Here is a 16,857-nt window from a genome sequence, read left to right on the forward strand (position 1 = left end):
TGTTAAGATGAAAAATCACACACACTGAGGCATGCAGTATGTTCAGCCACCATGCCCAGCATCACTTCCTGTCACACACACACACACACACACAGTCAGAGGTCCTTTTCAGGAAGCAAGAGTGGCGCTGACTGTCACATGACTGTCCTGACCTAACCTTGGCCACTGACAATATGACCAACCCCTTTCAAAAAAAGTTAACCATTAAATGGTCGGCATTCGGTCACAGGCAGCCATGAAAACAAGCATGCCATGTGGATCACTCTACTCTGGCTGTTTAAGGTGAGGCCAAGCTAACAAACCGACCAACCAACTAACCAGTGACATTTCGGCTTTCTGTCAAACAAACAAACAAACAAACAAACAAACAAACAAACAAACAAAGCAAGCGCAAAGGTTAACAACAAGCGGTTATTTGATCAGCAACGTATGAAAGAGTCAATTGTTATCCAGTCACTTGTAAAAAAAAAAAAATTGCGTATGTAAAAAAAAAAAAAAAAAAAAAAACAGAAAGAAAACAGTGCAAATCATATTTCACACAATGTCTTTACAAGAACGGAACAAGGGTGAAGGTGTAATGGGTGTGGGCAGGCTGTGTGTGTGTGTGTTGGGGGGGGGGGGGGGGGGGGGGTTGCAAGGGGGGTGAGGGGGTACTATTTTTTTGTTTTGAAGAGTAAATCTGAGAAGCCCATGAGAGTGTGTGTGTGTGTGTTTGTGTTAGTGTACGTATGTGTGTGTGTATATATATGTGTGTGTGTGTGTACACCGGACACGGTTCCTCCAGGGTTAGGGCAGGGTCAGATGGATGAGAGGGGCTCAGCTTCTCCTGGTCCTTGAGTGCTGGATCAGCCACTGTAGCGTGATGTCTACAGGGACACACAGGTCACATTTAATACACTTAAATGACAACCAAGGAAACCACATGTAGTTCAAGACCAACTAACAGTGAAACTCATTAAAGGGTAGGAAGTACGTAACCACACTGAATAATTGTTATGATTGCACAGGCAACATCCCTTATGGTTTGTAGCACTCAGATTTGGGTAGGGCACCCTCAGATAAACTCTTACCGATGTTGTCTTTCTCCTTGCATGAGATGGAGTAACAGCAGATCTCTCGGTCTTGAATGGCAGACAGATTCCTAGAGAGCAAAGGATTAGGTTTTAAATGTTTTAAATTGTCCAACCAAAATAATGGTTAGCGTTTGACACATGAAAACAATAACTCACATTCTCTCGATCAGCTCCTTCTCGTCCAAGGCACCTGGAAGATCTCTTTTGTTTCCCAAAACAAGTACCTGTATGCGCGGAGAGGAGAAGGTTTCAATAGGAATATCCATTTCCTTCTTCATTTAAAAAAAGAAAACTGAGACTGGTATTAAAATATATTAGTTCAAATATGGTATGATATTCACTGATGGTTCTGTATATTATCCATCAGATTTTCATTTAAAATGACATTATTACATATAAATGTGACTGAATTTATGATCCATCCCCCTGTGAGCTCTCCTGAAACCCAAATTTAGGCAGCCCCAGTAAATCCTGATGACGAAAAAGCACCCCCTGTGCACCTCTGAGCAGAGTGATAAAGCCTTTAAGCCCTCTGACAGTGCCTCAGCCACTGCCCTTCGGCCAGGATCAATAGGACCCCTGCCTCCTCCACCCAGCAACCCAGCTGCTCTTAATGGCTTCCCATGTCTAGTCAGACACGTCGTCTATCCACTCCTTTACTGCGACGAGCTAACCTTGGGGAGAAAAAAAAAAAAAAAAAAAAAAAAAACGGACCCCTCCTCTTTTCCTATCTTCACACACACCCACACACAAGCTACCAATCATACCTACACAGTGACACACAGACACCAATAAACACACTGACACACAAACAAACACACACTTGCTCAGTAAACTCATTTTCTCCTCTTTAGTACCATCTCTCTCTCTCTCCCTCCCTCCCTCTATAAATCAGGCAGGACTGCAGTGGTGGTCATTACTCAAAACACACACACACACACACACACACACACACACACACACACACACACACACACACACACACACACACACACACACACACACACACACACACACACACACACACACACACACACACACACACACACACACACACACACACACACACACACACACACACACATTCATTATTCATAGAAGGGCTGCGACAGGACAAATGCCGACCTCCAATCATGAAGGGGAGAGGGGGGCTCCATGTGTGAGGCTCAGGTGCTGCATATGGATATGCACTAAGCACTCAGGCCACAGCCTTTTAACCAGCTGTGCACGTGAGTATGGAGACTACTCTGAACTTCACGCAAGAGCCAAAATGAATGTACACATTATATATTGGGGGCATTTGTAACCCATTAACAGTACACAACAATTAGCATGTTGTGGGAAAACAAGGCTAAAACTATTATTAATATGTGGTCACCCTGCCCTTTAGCAGAGGCCTTTGACCAAAGACACTTGTGCCAAGAGGGAACTGGCCCCATCATCCTGTCATCAATGGTGTTGTGCTCAATAACCTGAGCTGCAAAGGTCTTTTATCACAGTAAAAAGTTATACTTTAGAGCACCACACAGTTCTTTTGTTTTATTCTGTGAAACAAAAGCCTGACATAGTTTACATGTAGCCCCATAATGACAGATTCTTTGACTTTCTATCAGTTTTCATCTATGAGAAACCCGTTTTAGGCCCAAGGAACCTGCTTTCCACCAAAAGCTCCCTGGTGTGAAAAACTTTCCAAACACTTCATAAGCAACAGTCACTTGTTCATCGTCATACCAAAAAACTATATATATATATAAAAAAAAAAAAAAATACTCCAAGAATGAAGTGTTAATAAAAAGGCGACTGATGATTGGTGGTTTGCCCATGGCATGCGCGGTACTCACTGGAATGCCCTGCAGCTGGGGCTTGTCTAACAAGTTGTGCAGTTCGTTCTTGGAGGCCTCGATCTTTTCAGGGTCAGCAGCGTCAACCATATATCTGAATGACAGGCGGCATGGAGACAAACATTAGATTGCAAGGGCTGGACTGCATGTGTGTGTGTGTGTGTGTGTGTGTGTGTGTGTGTGTGTGTGTGTGTGTGTGTGTGTGTGTGTGTGTGTGTGTGGTAGTGAAGCTTTAAGAACACTTAAAATGCTGAGTTTACATAGTTTAGTGTTCAAAGGAATTCCAGTCCATAATGATTACTGCGCCATAACAATGCTAACAGTGAACTGTACCAATGCATGTCATTTTAGAATAGCTAAGTACAATACAAATATAAAAAGTATAAGACTGGAAGTCCAAGTTGGTGTGAATTAAGTGATTATGTGCTATAGCAGAGGTCACCAACCCGTCGATCGCGATCGACGTGTCGATCTCGAAGACCTTCCCTGTCGATCTCCAAAATTATTATTTTTTTAAATACAGAAAAAGTTGTGTCTTCTGAAATGTTTTCTTACGGACTTCGGAAGACCAAAGTCAGAAAAGATCTCCGCCTGATTCATGAACGCCAGCTATTTAAATCCGAGGATGTCCGTAGAGTTGATGTGAACGTAATCACCAACGATTTCTCACAAATGTAGCCCTTCCCACTAAATGCCCCTTCTAAAGCAGCGTGCACACTGCCCCGACAAACGCCAACATTCTCCAACAAACGCCAACAAACACCAACAGTTGGGTCAGCGTGCGGCAGTGGTCATTGTCGGGTACTGTCGGATTGGGTAAAGTTGCAGAATGTCTGCCCAATGTAGAGAGATTTCCAACATTCTGACAGCTCGTCTGACAGCTCGCAACTAGGCTCAACTCGCGTGCATAACATCCTCGAGCTCTCTTGGATGTCATTGTTATGTTGGTTATCGGCCAGTTTGTTAAAAAAAACGATCATAAGTCTATTTACAGATTAGCTTACCCAAACGAACGGTTTTCCAGGCAGATATTTGTCTATTTTAATTTCTACGACTCGTTTAACACTGCAACGTGTTTCTAAATATTAATGTTAAAGGTGACACGTTACATGAGTACGTTTGCGCTTATGTTAGTTATCGGCCACTCCCACTTCATTCCAATTACCGCGTTGGTTTTCGAAATATTAATATGCACGCATACTGTCGTACTGTCGTCGTAAAATAGGCTGTGGAAATATTTAGGCACCCTAATCATTTTCATGATTTGAATACCTGTAACTACTCAATCCTGAATAATTGCAACACATAATTAGTCTGATTAGCTTGTTAAGCCTTCAATTCCATAGAAAGGTGCATTCAATCATTAGAAAAACTATCTAAGGTAGCCAATTGCAAGATGTGCTTCTCCTTGATTCTCCTCTGAAGAGTGGAAACATGGGGGCCTCAAAACAACTGTCAAATGATCTGAAAACAAAGATTGTCAGTGTTGTGTTGTAACTTCAGTTGATTAAAAAAGCAGTTCATATCCAGCCTGCTCATTGCAAATGTGTTTTTTCTTGTTCATATTGTGTGCGGTTAACAAATATTTTCGTTTTTATGTTGCACTGAAATTAAATGATTTAGTGTGTTCTTGGCCACATCAATTTGAAAGCTGGACCAAAGTGTTTAATTTCATTCAATTACAATTAGGCTAAATAAAAAGTTAAGTTGTAAGTACAGTCTGGAGTCTGGACAGTCTTTTTTTCTCAACGCCTCAATAGGTAGATCTTGCCTGTCACCAAGGCAGAGGTTGTGATCTTTGGCCAAAAAAGGTTGGTGACCACTGTGCTATAGTGACTAACAATTTCAACAGTTTGTTCCATGTGTGTGTTCAGTATTATTTAAAAAAAAAAATTGATGTTGGGATCGTGTGGTAATGGAAGAATTTCGTCATCAAGAGGTTTAAAGTTCACTTCTAGTATATCACTGCAATGATTGACACTGTTCTGCTGGCCTGTCAGAGCGTGGCAAACATGAGCAGGAGGGATTAGTGACACCTGCTAAACGGTACTCACACTATAGCGCTGACTCCACGGCAGTACCTCTCCCACATACTCCTGAATCGAGGCTGGCCTCCGATATCCCAAAGCTGCCAGGAGGGAAATACACTAATTAGAACTACACACATAGACCCCAACACACACACATACAATACGCAAACACAACACAGGAGTTGTTCCTCTCCCATCACATCAAATACACTTAATATACACTTACACACTGCAAAGACACTGTAAAAGAACACACCCATATGTGTGCTAAGCTGTGAGCATGTGCCTCCAGAAGACTCTGTCCAAACAGTGGCGCAGTGGGAACAGAAGCCAAGCACCACGATCATTTCTACTAAATAGGATTGAGTGAACTCCCAAAGGACCCAATCTCCACTCATGCCTGACTCCAATGTTAGCCTAATTCAGTCAAATAAATGACAAGGGCTCATCCTGCATCACTGCAGCTGTTTACATCGCTGTGGTAAAATCAGACTGTAGTCTATCCTATTGAACATCAAAGTTAAATGTCTCAATAGAAATGTAGCTTTCTGGCAGACCATGACAAGATACTCTCACACACACACACACATACACTAATGTTAGTCTTAGTATTTAGTATCCGGGTTTACAGTCTTGTGTTTGTTTTGGATCCCTGACTGGATAATGCCCTGACCTTGATGGTGACATTTCCCTTGGTGATCTTCCTCATGTTGAAGCCCACAGTGGGGATCATGTCCTCGCTGAACTGGCCCGACTGCAGAGAGAAAAACAGTAACATGCACACTCATGAATACACAAATCAATTCCCAAACACACGATAATGATAAAACATACAGGTAATAACTAGCGGCAAACGGCTGCATTTAAAAAAAAACAGCTAACACCATGTGGAAAAGGTTTTAGATACAGAAAAAAAATGAGCATATAACAGTCTGAGGCATACACTGCCTTATCCCACACAACACGTGTCCACACATATGCCAAAGGCCGTTACCTTCCTCAGCCATCAAAGCACAAGCGTTGCACTCTGTGACATGAAACATTTTCTAGTGTAGGAGTTCTGCCACTACATAAACTGAACCATTTAAAAAAGCCAGGTGGTGAAAATCACTATGAATCCACAGTGATCTGCATTGTCAAATTGTTAATAATTTGAAAGCCATGCAAAGCATCTGGAGAATTAAGGGCAGAACTCGAAGAATGCAGAGGAACTTTGGACAGATTACACAGAAGTACAATCCTTGCACTAGACAGAGGGATGAAGGAACCAGTTGCTTTTTGATCTTCAAGTTGAGAGCTCTTTAACCTAATGGCTCAGCTGTTTTTACATTTACATTTTACATTTAGTCATTTAGCAGACGCTTTTGTCCAAAGCGACGTACAAGGGAATTTTTACTTGAACTTTCAATTCAAGCCATATTCCAATCACATTTACACTAAAACACAGTAACGGGATCATAGGGAAGTTTTTCAGAACAGAACTATTGTAACAGAAATATTAAGCATTAGGTCTTGATGAGACAAAACTCCTAGGTAGTTGTGCAACACCAAAGGACGGCCCCATCTGCTCTACGCAACCTGTCAGTGACCAATCCTAGGATGGGTAGAGTGATCTAATCAACTACACCTTATCCCAGTGGTTCTCAACCTGTCAGTGATCAAGCCTGGAATTGGTAGTGATCTAATCAATTACACCTTATCCCAGCGGTTCTCAACCTTTTTGGTCTTTTGTAACCCCCCTTAGCTGTTTTGCCATGCCAACAGAACCCCATCACTGATGCGTGTTAATGATTTTCCTAAATTGATTCTGTTAAAGTGATGTTTAACTTTTAGTATCTAACACAACTGTTCATTAAATAAAAATGAATTTCAATGACTGCCCTTTAATACAAAGACATTTTGCAGACGTAAAAGCAAATCCACACAAAATATATATTTTTTCACTGAACTGCCGATGTTTGGGCTTGGTCTCTTTTCACTAGGCCTTCACCTGAAGCCGGAGCGACAGCAAATGGACGTTTGAGCAAATTATCCATGTTTGCTAGGTAGTTGGTTTGTGCACAGTTTTGACATTCGTGAACGGGACCTCTTCACAGAGTAGTGCAACAGTTGACACCTGCTGGGTGGAAATTAGTGGTGGGCGGGCGCACGTACCATTTTAGCAACAGGCCAATGAAATGGCTTGGAATATCATTTTGTAAATAAACTGTAATCCCAAATCTTTCCACGTACTCCCTGTGTGCTGCTCAAGTACCCCTAGACGTACCTGTACCCCCTGCATGCTGCTCAAGTACCCTGAGAGGTACGTGTACCCCCCTGGTTGGGCACCATTGCCTTATCCCATCTTATCTGAAAACACGCTAGCGCATAGACACTTCCATGTCTATATTTGGTTCTATGTAAGGGGTCTCCATTGCATTACCCACTTAGGAAAATAAATCATTAGATGGCTTCACTGATGGCAGCCAAGCTATTTCCGGCTTCTGATATTCTGTTAAGGATGAGTCAAAAAGAATTTGTCATGTAATGTGTCATGGAACCACGGTCCTGGTGATGGATCCTCTGATAAAAGGATGCTTGGCAAGATGATGTGTTTTCAAACGATGTGAGCCAGCAAGGAATTGCAAGTGGAAGGTGGGGCAATGAGCAGGTTGAATTTATGTCCTTGCCAAAGGTGTGAATTTATACATGGATGACCTTCCACAAAGTCTGGCTTGTGTTCTCCTGTGGTGCAGGTGGAATACTCATTAGCTGCAGCAGACAACTTGATTCACTGCATACAGCAAAGTTAGACAGGGTGGTGAGTGACAAATCATAACATCTTAGAAGATGTTTTTCCTTAACCTTATGTTGGTCAATAGGAGAAAGGCTGAGAGAGCTACAGAGAGGGTCACAATCCAAGCAGTACTTCGTAGGATCATCATTAGGGACCAAATGGGACGCATCACACAGATCAGTTCTTTCACTTGATCACAAAAACAACATACTAGTAGCTGGTAATTGAAGTAGCCCATCAGTACGTTCATATTTAAGTTAATCAAAACGGTTATGGCCTAATTTAGAAGCACCTGATGCTATCTGATCCACAACTGGGCATAATTTGGAGCTCAGGTTCAGATGTGCAAAAACAAGAAAGGTTCAATGCTTGGCAAGTCAATAGCACCAATTCCCAATACCACTACATTTCAGTGAGGTAGTGGTCGACTATTGGAGTTGTTTCCTAGCCTAATCACTGAATAAAATGAAGCCCAGGGAACAACTGTAACTGACAACTGTAAGAAAATCCATCATGCCACTATAACTCTGTAAAGACCACTTCTACTTAGTCAGTAAATGATTTATTGAATTGTGACTGACTCACTAATGTACAAATGTCACGACTCAGCAAAGACACCAATGACACAACATTCTGCTTGCCTTACCAGACAAGCTAATTAGAACCTTCCTCAATGACACAGATTGAGGACGTGAAGGTTGTTGTGGAGGAATAATATTAATGAAACCATGATTTGAATCGTGACCATGTTCAAAGGATAAGAAGTTAGACAACATTCAAACATTATAAAACACTGGCAAAACAGACCAAATATTCAAAACATAGATGAGCATGTGTATGAAGATTACTTTAAATTTTAAATCCAGAATGGTTTAGATAAAATGTAACATGAGCCCTTGATTTTATAGTGTTGCCACAGGCAAAGGTGATGTCAAAACCCCCACTGCTTACAGGTAAAAAAAATAAAAATAAAAAAACGGAACTATCTTTTAATGGCTATGATGTGTTGGCTATGGGGAATTAACTGAATTCCAAGACATAACATTCAAGCAGAAAGCTCCAGGATCATTGGCCTTGCCCATAGACAATGTTTAGGTTAAATTAACCAAACCTTTGAATGGACTGGTTTCGCTGTAACGTAGATATACGCTTTAGCAAGAAAGGAAGTATGCCACACACCTGCTGTCAAAGTGAGAAATATGCATGACAGAACCACGCTGGGGCTGTCTGAGATTATAGCCACATCTTCGGCCAGACCACAAGCTATAGTAGGCCCTGAAACTGCAGAAACATACCCTTTCTGACAATTGGATATGGTGTTCAAGGATAACAGTCCATTTTAGCAGTACAATAGTCACGTCGTGCATGGGCCTATCTAGCTGTAATTTCCGAGATTTATAACTTGATAGGTCGGCCTCGAAAAATTATGCCTCTTTAGCCGAAGGCTAGTCGTGTTCATTATGGTATTTCGCCACTACAAACTAGCTTAATCCACACCAATTCAGCCTTAGGCATTCCTGACCGGATTTAGGACAATGTGCCCTACAAATGTAGTTTGAGGATCACAGATGGATTTAACCACATAGCAAATATTGAGGACTCCATTTTCATTCACTAAACGTCACACGCGATGCCGTCATAACGGGTCTCTGCACATCATATGATGGACTGTGGCTAGCTCTCGCTGCTCTTTCACACGCTTTAGCAACACTCTGGGCCCACACGGTCATCCAACGTTGTCTTTCGGCTGTTACACTGAAGCAACTTCAACCACATGCGAAACAAACCAAGATGACATTGTATTTTAACTATGCAATAGGCATCTTTCCTGTTCCGGCGAAATACGACACTTGGCAGTTACTGGGGGCGCAGCGTCAATCACGGGACCGCTAGCTACCTTGGAGGAAAATCATGATTTGCATTATTACTATGAGTAAACATAAAATGGTCACATTACCGCAATCACGTTTACAAAGGTGGTCTTCCCCGAATACTGCAAACCGACCAATGTCAGTTCCATCTCTTCCTTCCAAAACAGCGCTTTAAACCAGTCCAGAAGCTTGTTAATCAAGGCAATCATCTCGTCGCCGCTCGTTGGAAATTGCTAACAAAATATCAGCTGACTAGCTTCACCGTCGCGGCGCACAGTAGGAGAAATGTTGCAGTATAGCCTTCCTTCCTCTTCCTTGGAGAAAAATGTACAGAAAACGGCAATAAGCGTTATTGTTGCCTTGTAATGACCGTCACTGTGGTAAAAGACTCCCCGCTCTGTTTTCTTGCAGTCCCTGTTCCTCCCTACGGTTTGTCCTTCCTCATTGGGTGGGGTTTCAGATCCATGCACAGCTGATCCTAAACAATGCAGGGAGAAGGGCGACTGGTAAAAGAAGGCATGCTAGTCTGGGTGCTCGTCTTAGTCTTGAGATTGCGCCCTCTATCGTAGACACACTTTATGGAGTTAATTGAAATAGACGTCTTAAATAACTTCTAACCTGTTTTTATTGACAAACGCAAATCACAATATAAAACATATTAATTAGAACATAAAAAGGTGAGGTGAGTCAGGTATAATCAGGTTTACAGGTATTACAGGTATAATCAGGTTTATTATGCACACATATTCACCTTTTCATGGTCACACTAAGAAAAAGGGAAGCTACATTATGTGCATTGCTGAACTCCTTGAGGTAATTAACACAGCCATTCAGCATTACTTTGAATAGGGGCTACCGTAGCCCAACCAATTGGCACAGACAGGTCAATAAGATTGTGTGTGATTTTAATTATTTTAATCAAGATATAATAACATATGGCGCACTTCACCAAACTGTTGAGCAGACCAATTGATTTGGCAGGTAGGTATTGTGCACATAGGATTACAGGATTACTTGCATTCTCTAAAACCTGAAACAACACTCAAAATGTGGGCAGCAGGGCGAACCTTTACTACGGGAGGGAAAGTAATCAAGTCGTCCCCTGGTGGTCGCTTGGCGAAATGAAAGGGATTCTCCATAGAGATGTTTTAGAAAAAATATATCTCGGTTCATATCGAAAAGTTTATGGAGAGGCTTCCATAACATATGCTTTCAGATAAACGTTATTGATTCTGATTATCATAGTTTATTTTCAGCCACAATTTGAATTGTTTCGAAATTTCTGTAACGGCGTGATAAGGAACTACAATGAATATGTCGTATAAATGACGTCATCGGTTTGCGCACCTGATAAAAATGCTGACTTGTGTTGCTTGGCCGGCTGAATTTTTCTGTAGTAACAAATAATACATACCGCGTGGTAATAACCTGTATAGGTCAGGGCATGTGGAGCAGTGCTGCTAATCATAAGGAGAGCTGACAGGTGACTGATGATTCGATGGTGTAGTTTCATCATTAACGCCAAAAATCCACCAAAATGTTATTAAATATTAACTGCATTAGAATGTATTTCAACATAATTATAATTTTGCTGAATGATTCACTTTATAATGTCTGTGGCAATATATTCAGATATGGCCAACTGAAAATAGTCGAATCTGCGGATTGTGAAATAAAAAATACAGCCGTAATTTTAGATTCCGTCAGGGGAAGGTGGAGGTGAAGTGTCATCGTGAAGTTTGGTCTTGAAGGTGGTCTCCGCAATGTCTGGTTAGGAATTGGTCATGAAAACCAAACGGACTTTCTAGTATTGTCACTTAAGTGTAAGTATACCTGGTTTTGTATTGCTGATGTTGCAGACAATAGCGAAAGACCCGTACTGGCATACTTGAGCAGTTGTTTAGCTAGTGTGATAAGATAGCTATTCTGCTACGGCATCTAAGCTAACTAGCTAATGATACTGTTGTTAGCATTTAGCTAATGTTACCTGTCCAGTTTCGGCTAACGTTACGTTGTTACGGACATTTATAAGGCACTTCTCTTAGACTATATGATCGTGTATACAACACTTGTCATCTATTGTTATTATATGTTTCTAGAAATGATGGCGATTCATTTGAGGAAATGTGGAAATGTTCAGTCGTTCATGTTCATGTCTAACTGAAGCTATTCATGTCATATCTCAGAAGTCATCGACGATGAAGGCAAAGGAATTTTCACGTGATATGGGATAAGTGTGGATTCACCAGCTCCTGAATCGCTGCCATGGACGTTTACTGAACTGATTCAAAAAGTGTACTTGTATGCGTGGATCTATGTGCCAGTAACTATCGCACCTTAATAACAAGGGGTCCTTGTTGTGCAAAAGCCTATCTGTCGAAGACGTAGCCAAGTGTATTCCGTCCCTCCCAAAACGAGCTGGAACCTGTGGGATCGCTATGGGCACAACGTTGAGTGAACCTTGCATCTATGACAAGCTGTCTGAAAGCATCGACATTTTACGGCAGTCGGGATATCGTTATGGCATGTCAGAGAGGGAGATTGAGAAATTCATCAAGCAAGTTTTGGAGACCAACGAACCAAGGAGGGAGCCACCACAATTCCCCATTCTGCGAGCCACCATCAAGGTAGCAATCCAGTCCCCCTTTGAAATAACATAATTGAGGTAACCTTTGTTATATTACAAGAAAAGTTTGTGAATCAGTGGATTATGTTTTTATAGTGAAATAATTATATCAGACCTCATAAGTAAACAGATGTTCAGAGCCAGTTTAATAGTCAATAGCCCTTATTTGCATAGCCTTTGTGCCTATATTAAAATTGTCTGTCAGTTGTGTTCCGCATTGTAAGTTGCGCTCCTTTCATGTTGTCAAATCACCTATGAGTAAACTACGAGTTTCTGTATATTGTGTTTCCTGTTGCAGTTTGTTATGGCTGTAGGCTTCCTGGTGGTAGCTGTGTTGGCTTTCACCTACCCACAGAATCCTCGTCAACTGGGGTCACTGGACTCAAGTAGCCATAACTGGTCCTCCCCCCTCAGTCATGTGCGACTACTGTCGCTGCCTATTGCCAAGAAGTATAACTTGCAAGGTAAAGTAACCATGTATCTTACATATTGCATTCAGATATAATCGTCTGATTTGTTTATAATCCAAGAAAACACCAACCGTCTGTGTGCAGAACAGAAATGAATACCTTGAAAAGCTTGATGATGTCATGCCATATGGCCTTGGTAATAATGGATGCTTTGACTGTAAGAAACAAATACACACACTGGTAACCTAAGTAGTTCCTGTACAGTTTAAGACTTGCATGTCAGGCTTATCTTTGGCAGGGACACAATCTCTCTAAAGCTCCTTAATAACAAAACGTCTTTTGTTTGTTAAAAAATACATGTGCAGATAAGTGTAAACTAGGTACACACACACACACACACACACACACACACACACACACACATATATATACACATATACAGATACAGTGACAGTGCTGCATAACTCATTACTGTAATGACACTCACCTGTATTTGCAGGATTCCATGAGTGGTGGTGTGTTGGGGCCTTAAAACAAGCCCTGGTGAACTGCTCTGGCTGTGCAGATGTCTCTGCCATCACAGAGCTCTCTGAGTCTCACGTAGACTTCAGTGGGCTACGCGCCGGACCCCAGCCAGTCTTACTCAAGGTGTGTTTGCCTCTGCTGTTGGGACTGCAAGGGGTGCATAGTCTTCAGATTGTGCTTTGGGCTGTACAGTATGGAGGAAATATGCCATGAATGCTAAACCTTTTGGATGGTTTGATGGGAAGGGGAGTCGTAACAGAACATCAGGGCACCTAGTTTGACAATGGGATCGACCGAATTAGCCCAAGCGAGTTGTGTTGATCTCAAGTGAAAATAAACATTTCAGCCATGGGTATGCTGGACTGGTATATTTGAAAAAGCCAGTTACAAATCATCAGTGACTTCCTGTTTCATCTATACAGACAATAAATGTCATGTTCAAGGTGTTAGATTAAAAAGGTGGTATATAAGACAAACCCGATACACACTATCCTGTGTTAACTCAGGAATCATAGTTCACTGCTCTATATTTGTTTATTACAAGGTTCCCCTTGGTGCCATTTGTGTGAGGTCAGATGGCTCTACATGTGGTTAAATTGTATGTGATGGACTCCTTGCATGGTTTAACTCTTGAATGTTCATGTTTAGATGCTGGATTCAGATGTGGGGTAGGTTCTGACCACCTTTCCAGGCATTTGAGCTGAACACTCCAAACTTTTTTACTAAATGCTTCTACTCTTAGAAGTGTTTCAGGTCATTAAACACGTTTGTTGTGTTTCCATTGTTGCAGCCACCAGTGGTTCTCAAGTTATGCACAAACCCTGCATTTGTAAACACTTAAATCTCTTTTAGAACCTGAGTATTGGCACCTCACAGGCATAGATCCTCTTTTTGGCAGCACTTCCTCTACTGCAGTTTCTTTTCCACTCTTGATTGCAGTTTTGTCTTCAGGGTTAGCTTACTCTTTTTTGGGACTTTTAACCCTTTGTGAACCTGTGACTATTAAACTTCAGTTACATGGTTTTCTACATATAATAACAAGTAGGCTAATGTGCATGATTTTGTGTGTGTCTGTGTGTACATACGTGTGTATGTGTGTTGCTGCAGGGCGGGGAGTCTCTGACCTTGCAGAGACATCAGCTGGAGCAGCTCTACTCGGCCCATGCTGGCTCCATAAGCATCCTGCTGGAGGAGCATGACAGCAGCCTCTCCCATGAGGAGCACTTCCCCCAGGGCCCCGCCAACTTCACACTGCTCTGGTATGGACACACTCTGTTTCATTTACTCGCGTTTTGGTTCAGTGGGAAATGTTTACAACAAACATACGTGGATTGTAAAGTCTTTTAGGTACTTTAGGAACCTAGGGGTCATACACTCCCATTAGGGATAATTATTGACGTCCATAACACATGCACTCAGAATTACTCTCCATGCTGTTATTAAGGCCACATTTGTTCCCGTCCTTAAACTTTCCACTGTCTCTTTGTGCTCTAATCCACCTCTGGTGGTTGCAGGAGGTTTGCCTCAGGTGCCAGGGAGAAAGTGCTGCGGTGGCTGTTCCCCAAAGCAGAACTCTGTCACCTACTGGACAGTGCAGGAACTATGCTGCAGCGCTGCCAAGTCACTCACAGCACCAGTTCCCAGAGCAGGGTGAGTGAGCTCACAGGCAGAACATACCACAGCAGAAAGTAGGCATGCTGCCTGTTGACCAAATCTGTTTATTTGATGGAAGGAATTATGCTGACATCAAAGGTTAGACTCTATAGGAATGCACAGACTAAAATTGTTATTGGCAGTACGCTGCTAGCAAAAATGCCTGCTGAACCTTGAAATGGCAATTTTCATCCTGGTACAGAAAAGTTTGTGTTAAGGAGCTTCATGTAGGGTGGACACTGAATGCAATATGTAATTGTTACTGTAGCGATGCTTTTTTAATAGTCTTGTTTAATAGTGATGCAGCTGTTCTACGGTTCAATGTAAATTGCTGCTGTTTTTCAGGGGATGGAGGTGCTGGGGTGGCTGGTAGTGGGAGAAGGGCAGCCCACAGTGCAAGTGCTGCCTGTTCACCGCTGTCAGAAACAGTGCAGCTCCTTCAACCTATGGCTCAGCCCCGGAGATATGGGTGAGTGCAGATATGCCATGTACTGTCTGTTGTGGTCCTTAAAAAGTACTTTTTAAAGTGGTATTCCTCTGTTTATGTTCTTTGAGCTGGCCACCATGTTAAAAGCAGTCTTATTTTAATCCCTCTAGTGTATGCTGATCCACGCTACTGGCAGCTGGAGCTGTTCCCTGGAAGAGGACAAAACATTGTGTGCGATGGCTCGGCCTACTAAAGAGAGGAAAAAATGACTCGGTCAAAGCCCATCGGAATGGGAGTGAATGCGGTGTTGGAAGAGCCCCCGCCATAGACGTCAGGGTCTATGCTCCTTCTACACAGAGACTTCCCACAAGCGCCCAGCTATCAAGAATAGCACCACCGTTTGTTTTCACATGCCTCTGTGTGAACGTGTGTGTTCAACTGTAGGGACTGAACTAAAGAATTTGCCAGCTTTGCCTCAGCCTCTTGAGGGTCTTTTTCATGAGAAGTTATTGTTATGGTTTCTTAAGTGATCCCAAAGGCCAGTGATTACCGCCAAAATCCCCTCCACAGTCCCCCCCTAAGATCTACCCTGTGACCCGGCACTAGATGTGGCACTCCTGGTTCAAGGAACCAGCTATGAGGAAATCAGGAAGTCGATTCCGAATCCTGTGTTCTTTCTGTTTTATTATCTAGCCAGCCAAATTGGCCTGCTGTCGAACTCTTGTATGGATATGATTAAGGGATGATGCAACAACCAGGATGGAGCTGTTGCTGTGTGTTTCATAGAATGTCCCTGCTCTGTATCAGTGACCGTTTGAAAAAAAGACCTCCATGCTCTGGTATAGAATTTACTTAATTGAATTCCAGATGGTTTTAAAGCAATGGCATAAATGGCATTGTAGCCAGAAAAGTCCTGTTTTTCAGTAGCCGTTAACATTATTTATCTCTTGTTACACGTGCCAGATTTGACACTTGGTGGATTGTTGTTCCACAATGCCATAGATAAAATGATCTTTATTTGCCTGGTCTGTGTTAGCCATCTCTGCCTCTGATGGCTTTGCCTGTGAAAGCACTTTAAATGGTTGTGTCTTACTGACAGTCACATTTTCTTTTGTTATGGAACTCGTATTTGTTCTTCATAAGCATATAGAGTTGTTCTTCCATTGTTCATTGTCTGCCTTTGCATCATGTTTCCTGCAGTCATACTCAGATTGCATCTTTACTTTACACAAACTGGAATTTTTAAGTGTTGCTGTCTATCACTGCAATATTCAATAATAGTCTGCTTCTTCTGTAGCAGATACATTTAGCTTAGTCTTTCACAGGTGATGTGACATTGAACAGATGACATAGTCACTAATAAGTGTTTTGTTTTGAAATAAAGGTCTTTCTTGATTTTATGACATGTAATCATGAAAGCAAGCCAAATGAAAATATGTTTTGGTTTTTCCTGTCAAATGTCAAAACCATAAAGTTTTGTTGAATATAATGTAACTGGTGTGGTCTCCTTGTATCTTTTCACTTAATATGTTCTTCAGCAATATTAAAAAAAAATGATTTCCCTTTCCTGATTCTGCACTATGTGACATGGTCATCTTCATGTGTTTCACTTGAAAGAAGACACC

At 41.9% G+C, this 16,857-nt stretch overlaps 2 protein-coding genes across 4 annotated transcripts; one reads left to right on the forward strand and one right to left on the reverse strand.

Annotated features, from left to right (window-relative positions):
• Positions 1 to 666: 666 nt before the first annotated feature.
• On the reverse strand, positions 667 to 10,122 carry arl8a (ADP-ribosylation factor-like 8A). The gene is made up of 7 exons (XM_012827855.3): positions 9,678 to 10,122; positions 5,618 to 5,698; positions 4,969 to 5,042; positions 2,915 to 3,008; positions 1,230 to 1,297; positions 1,071 to 1,141; positions 667 to 866 (listed from the first exon to the last, which is right to left on the reverse strand). Exons 1-7 carry the CDS (start codon positions 9,798 to 9,800, stop codon positions 817 to 819), a joined length of 561 nt encoding a protein of 186 aa, XP_012683309.1. The 5' UTR covers positions 9,801 to 10,122; the 3' UTR covers positions 667 to 816.
• Positions 10,123 to 10,945: 823 nt separating this feature from the next.
• On the forward strand, positions 10,946 to 16,721 carry c5h6orf89 (chromosome 5 C6orf89 homolog). 3 transcript variants are annotated; one of them, XM_012827744.3, is made up of 9 exons: positions 10,946 to 11,074; positions 11,289 to 11,414; positions 11,778 to 12,218; positions 12,516 to 12,681; positions 13,127 to 13,275; positions 14,260 to 14,411; positions 14,667 to 14,802; positions 15,151 to 15,274; positions 15,403 to 16,721. In XM_012827744.3, the coding sequence occupies exons 3-9, from the start codon at positions 12,030 to 12,032 to the stop codon at positions 15,483 to 15,485; spliced, it is 999 nt and encodes a 332-aa protein (XP_012683198.1). In that variant the 5' UTR covers positions 10,946 to 11,074; positions 11,289 to 11,414; positions 11,778 to 12,029; the 3' UTR covers positions 15,486 to 16,721. The 3 variants fall into 3 exon arrangements, with proteins under 3 accessions (XP_012683198.1, XP_031423155.1, XP_031423156.1); XM_031567295.2 differs by lacking the exon at positions 10,946 to 11,074 and having other exon boundaries at positions 11,191 to 11,414; positions 11,781 to 12,218; XM_031567296.2 differs by lacking the exons at positions 10,946 to 11,074; positions 11,289 to 11,414 and having other exon boundaries at positions 12,112 to 12,256.
• Positions 16,722 to 16,857: the final 136 nt, after the last annotated feature.

Source organism: Clupea harengus, chromosome 5 (genome assembly GCF_900700415.2).
Source record: "Clupea harengus chromosome 5, Ch_v2.0.2, whole genome shotgun sequence".
NCBI classification, from domain to species: Eukaryota; Metazoa; Chordata; class Actinopteri; order Clupeiformes; family Clupeidae; genus Clupea; species Clupea harengus.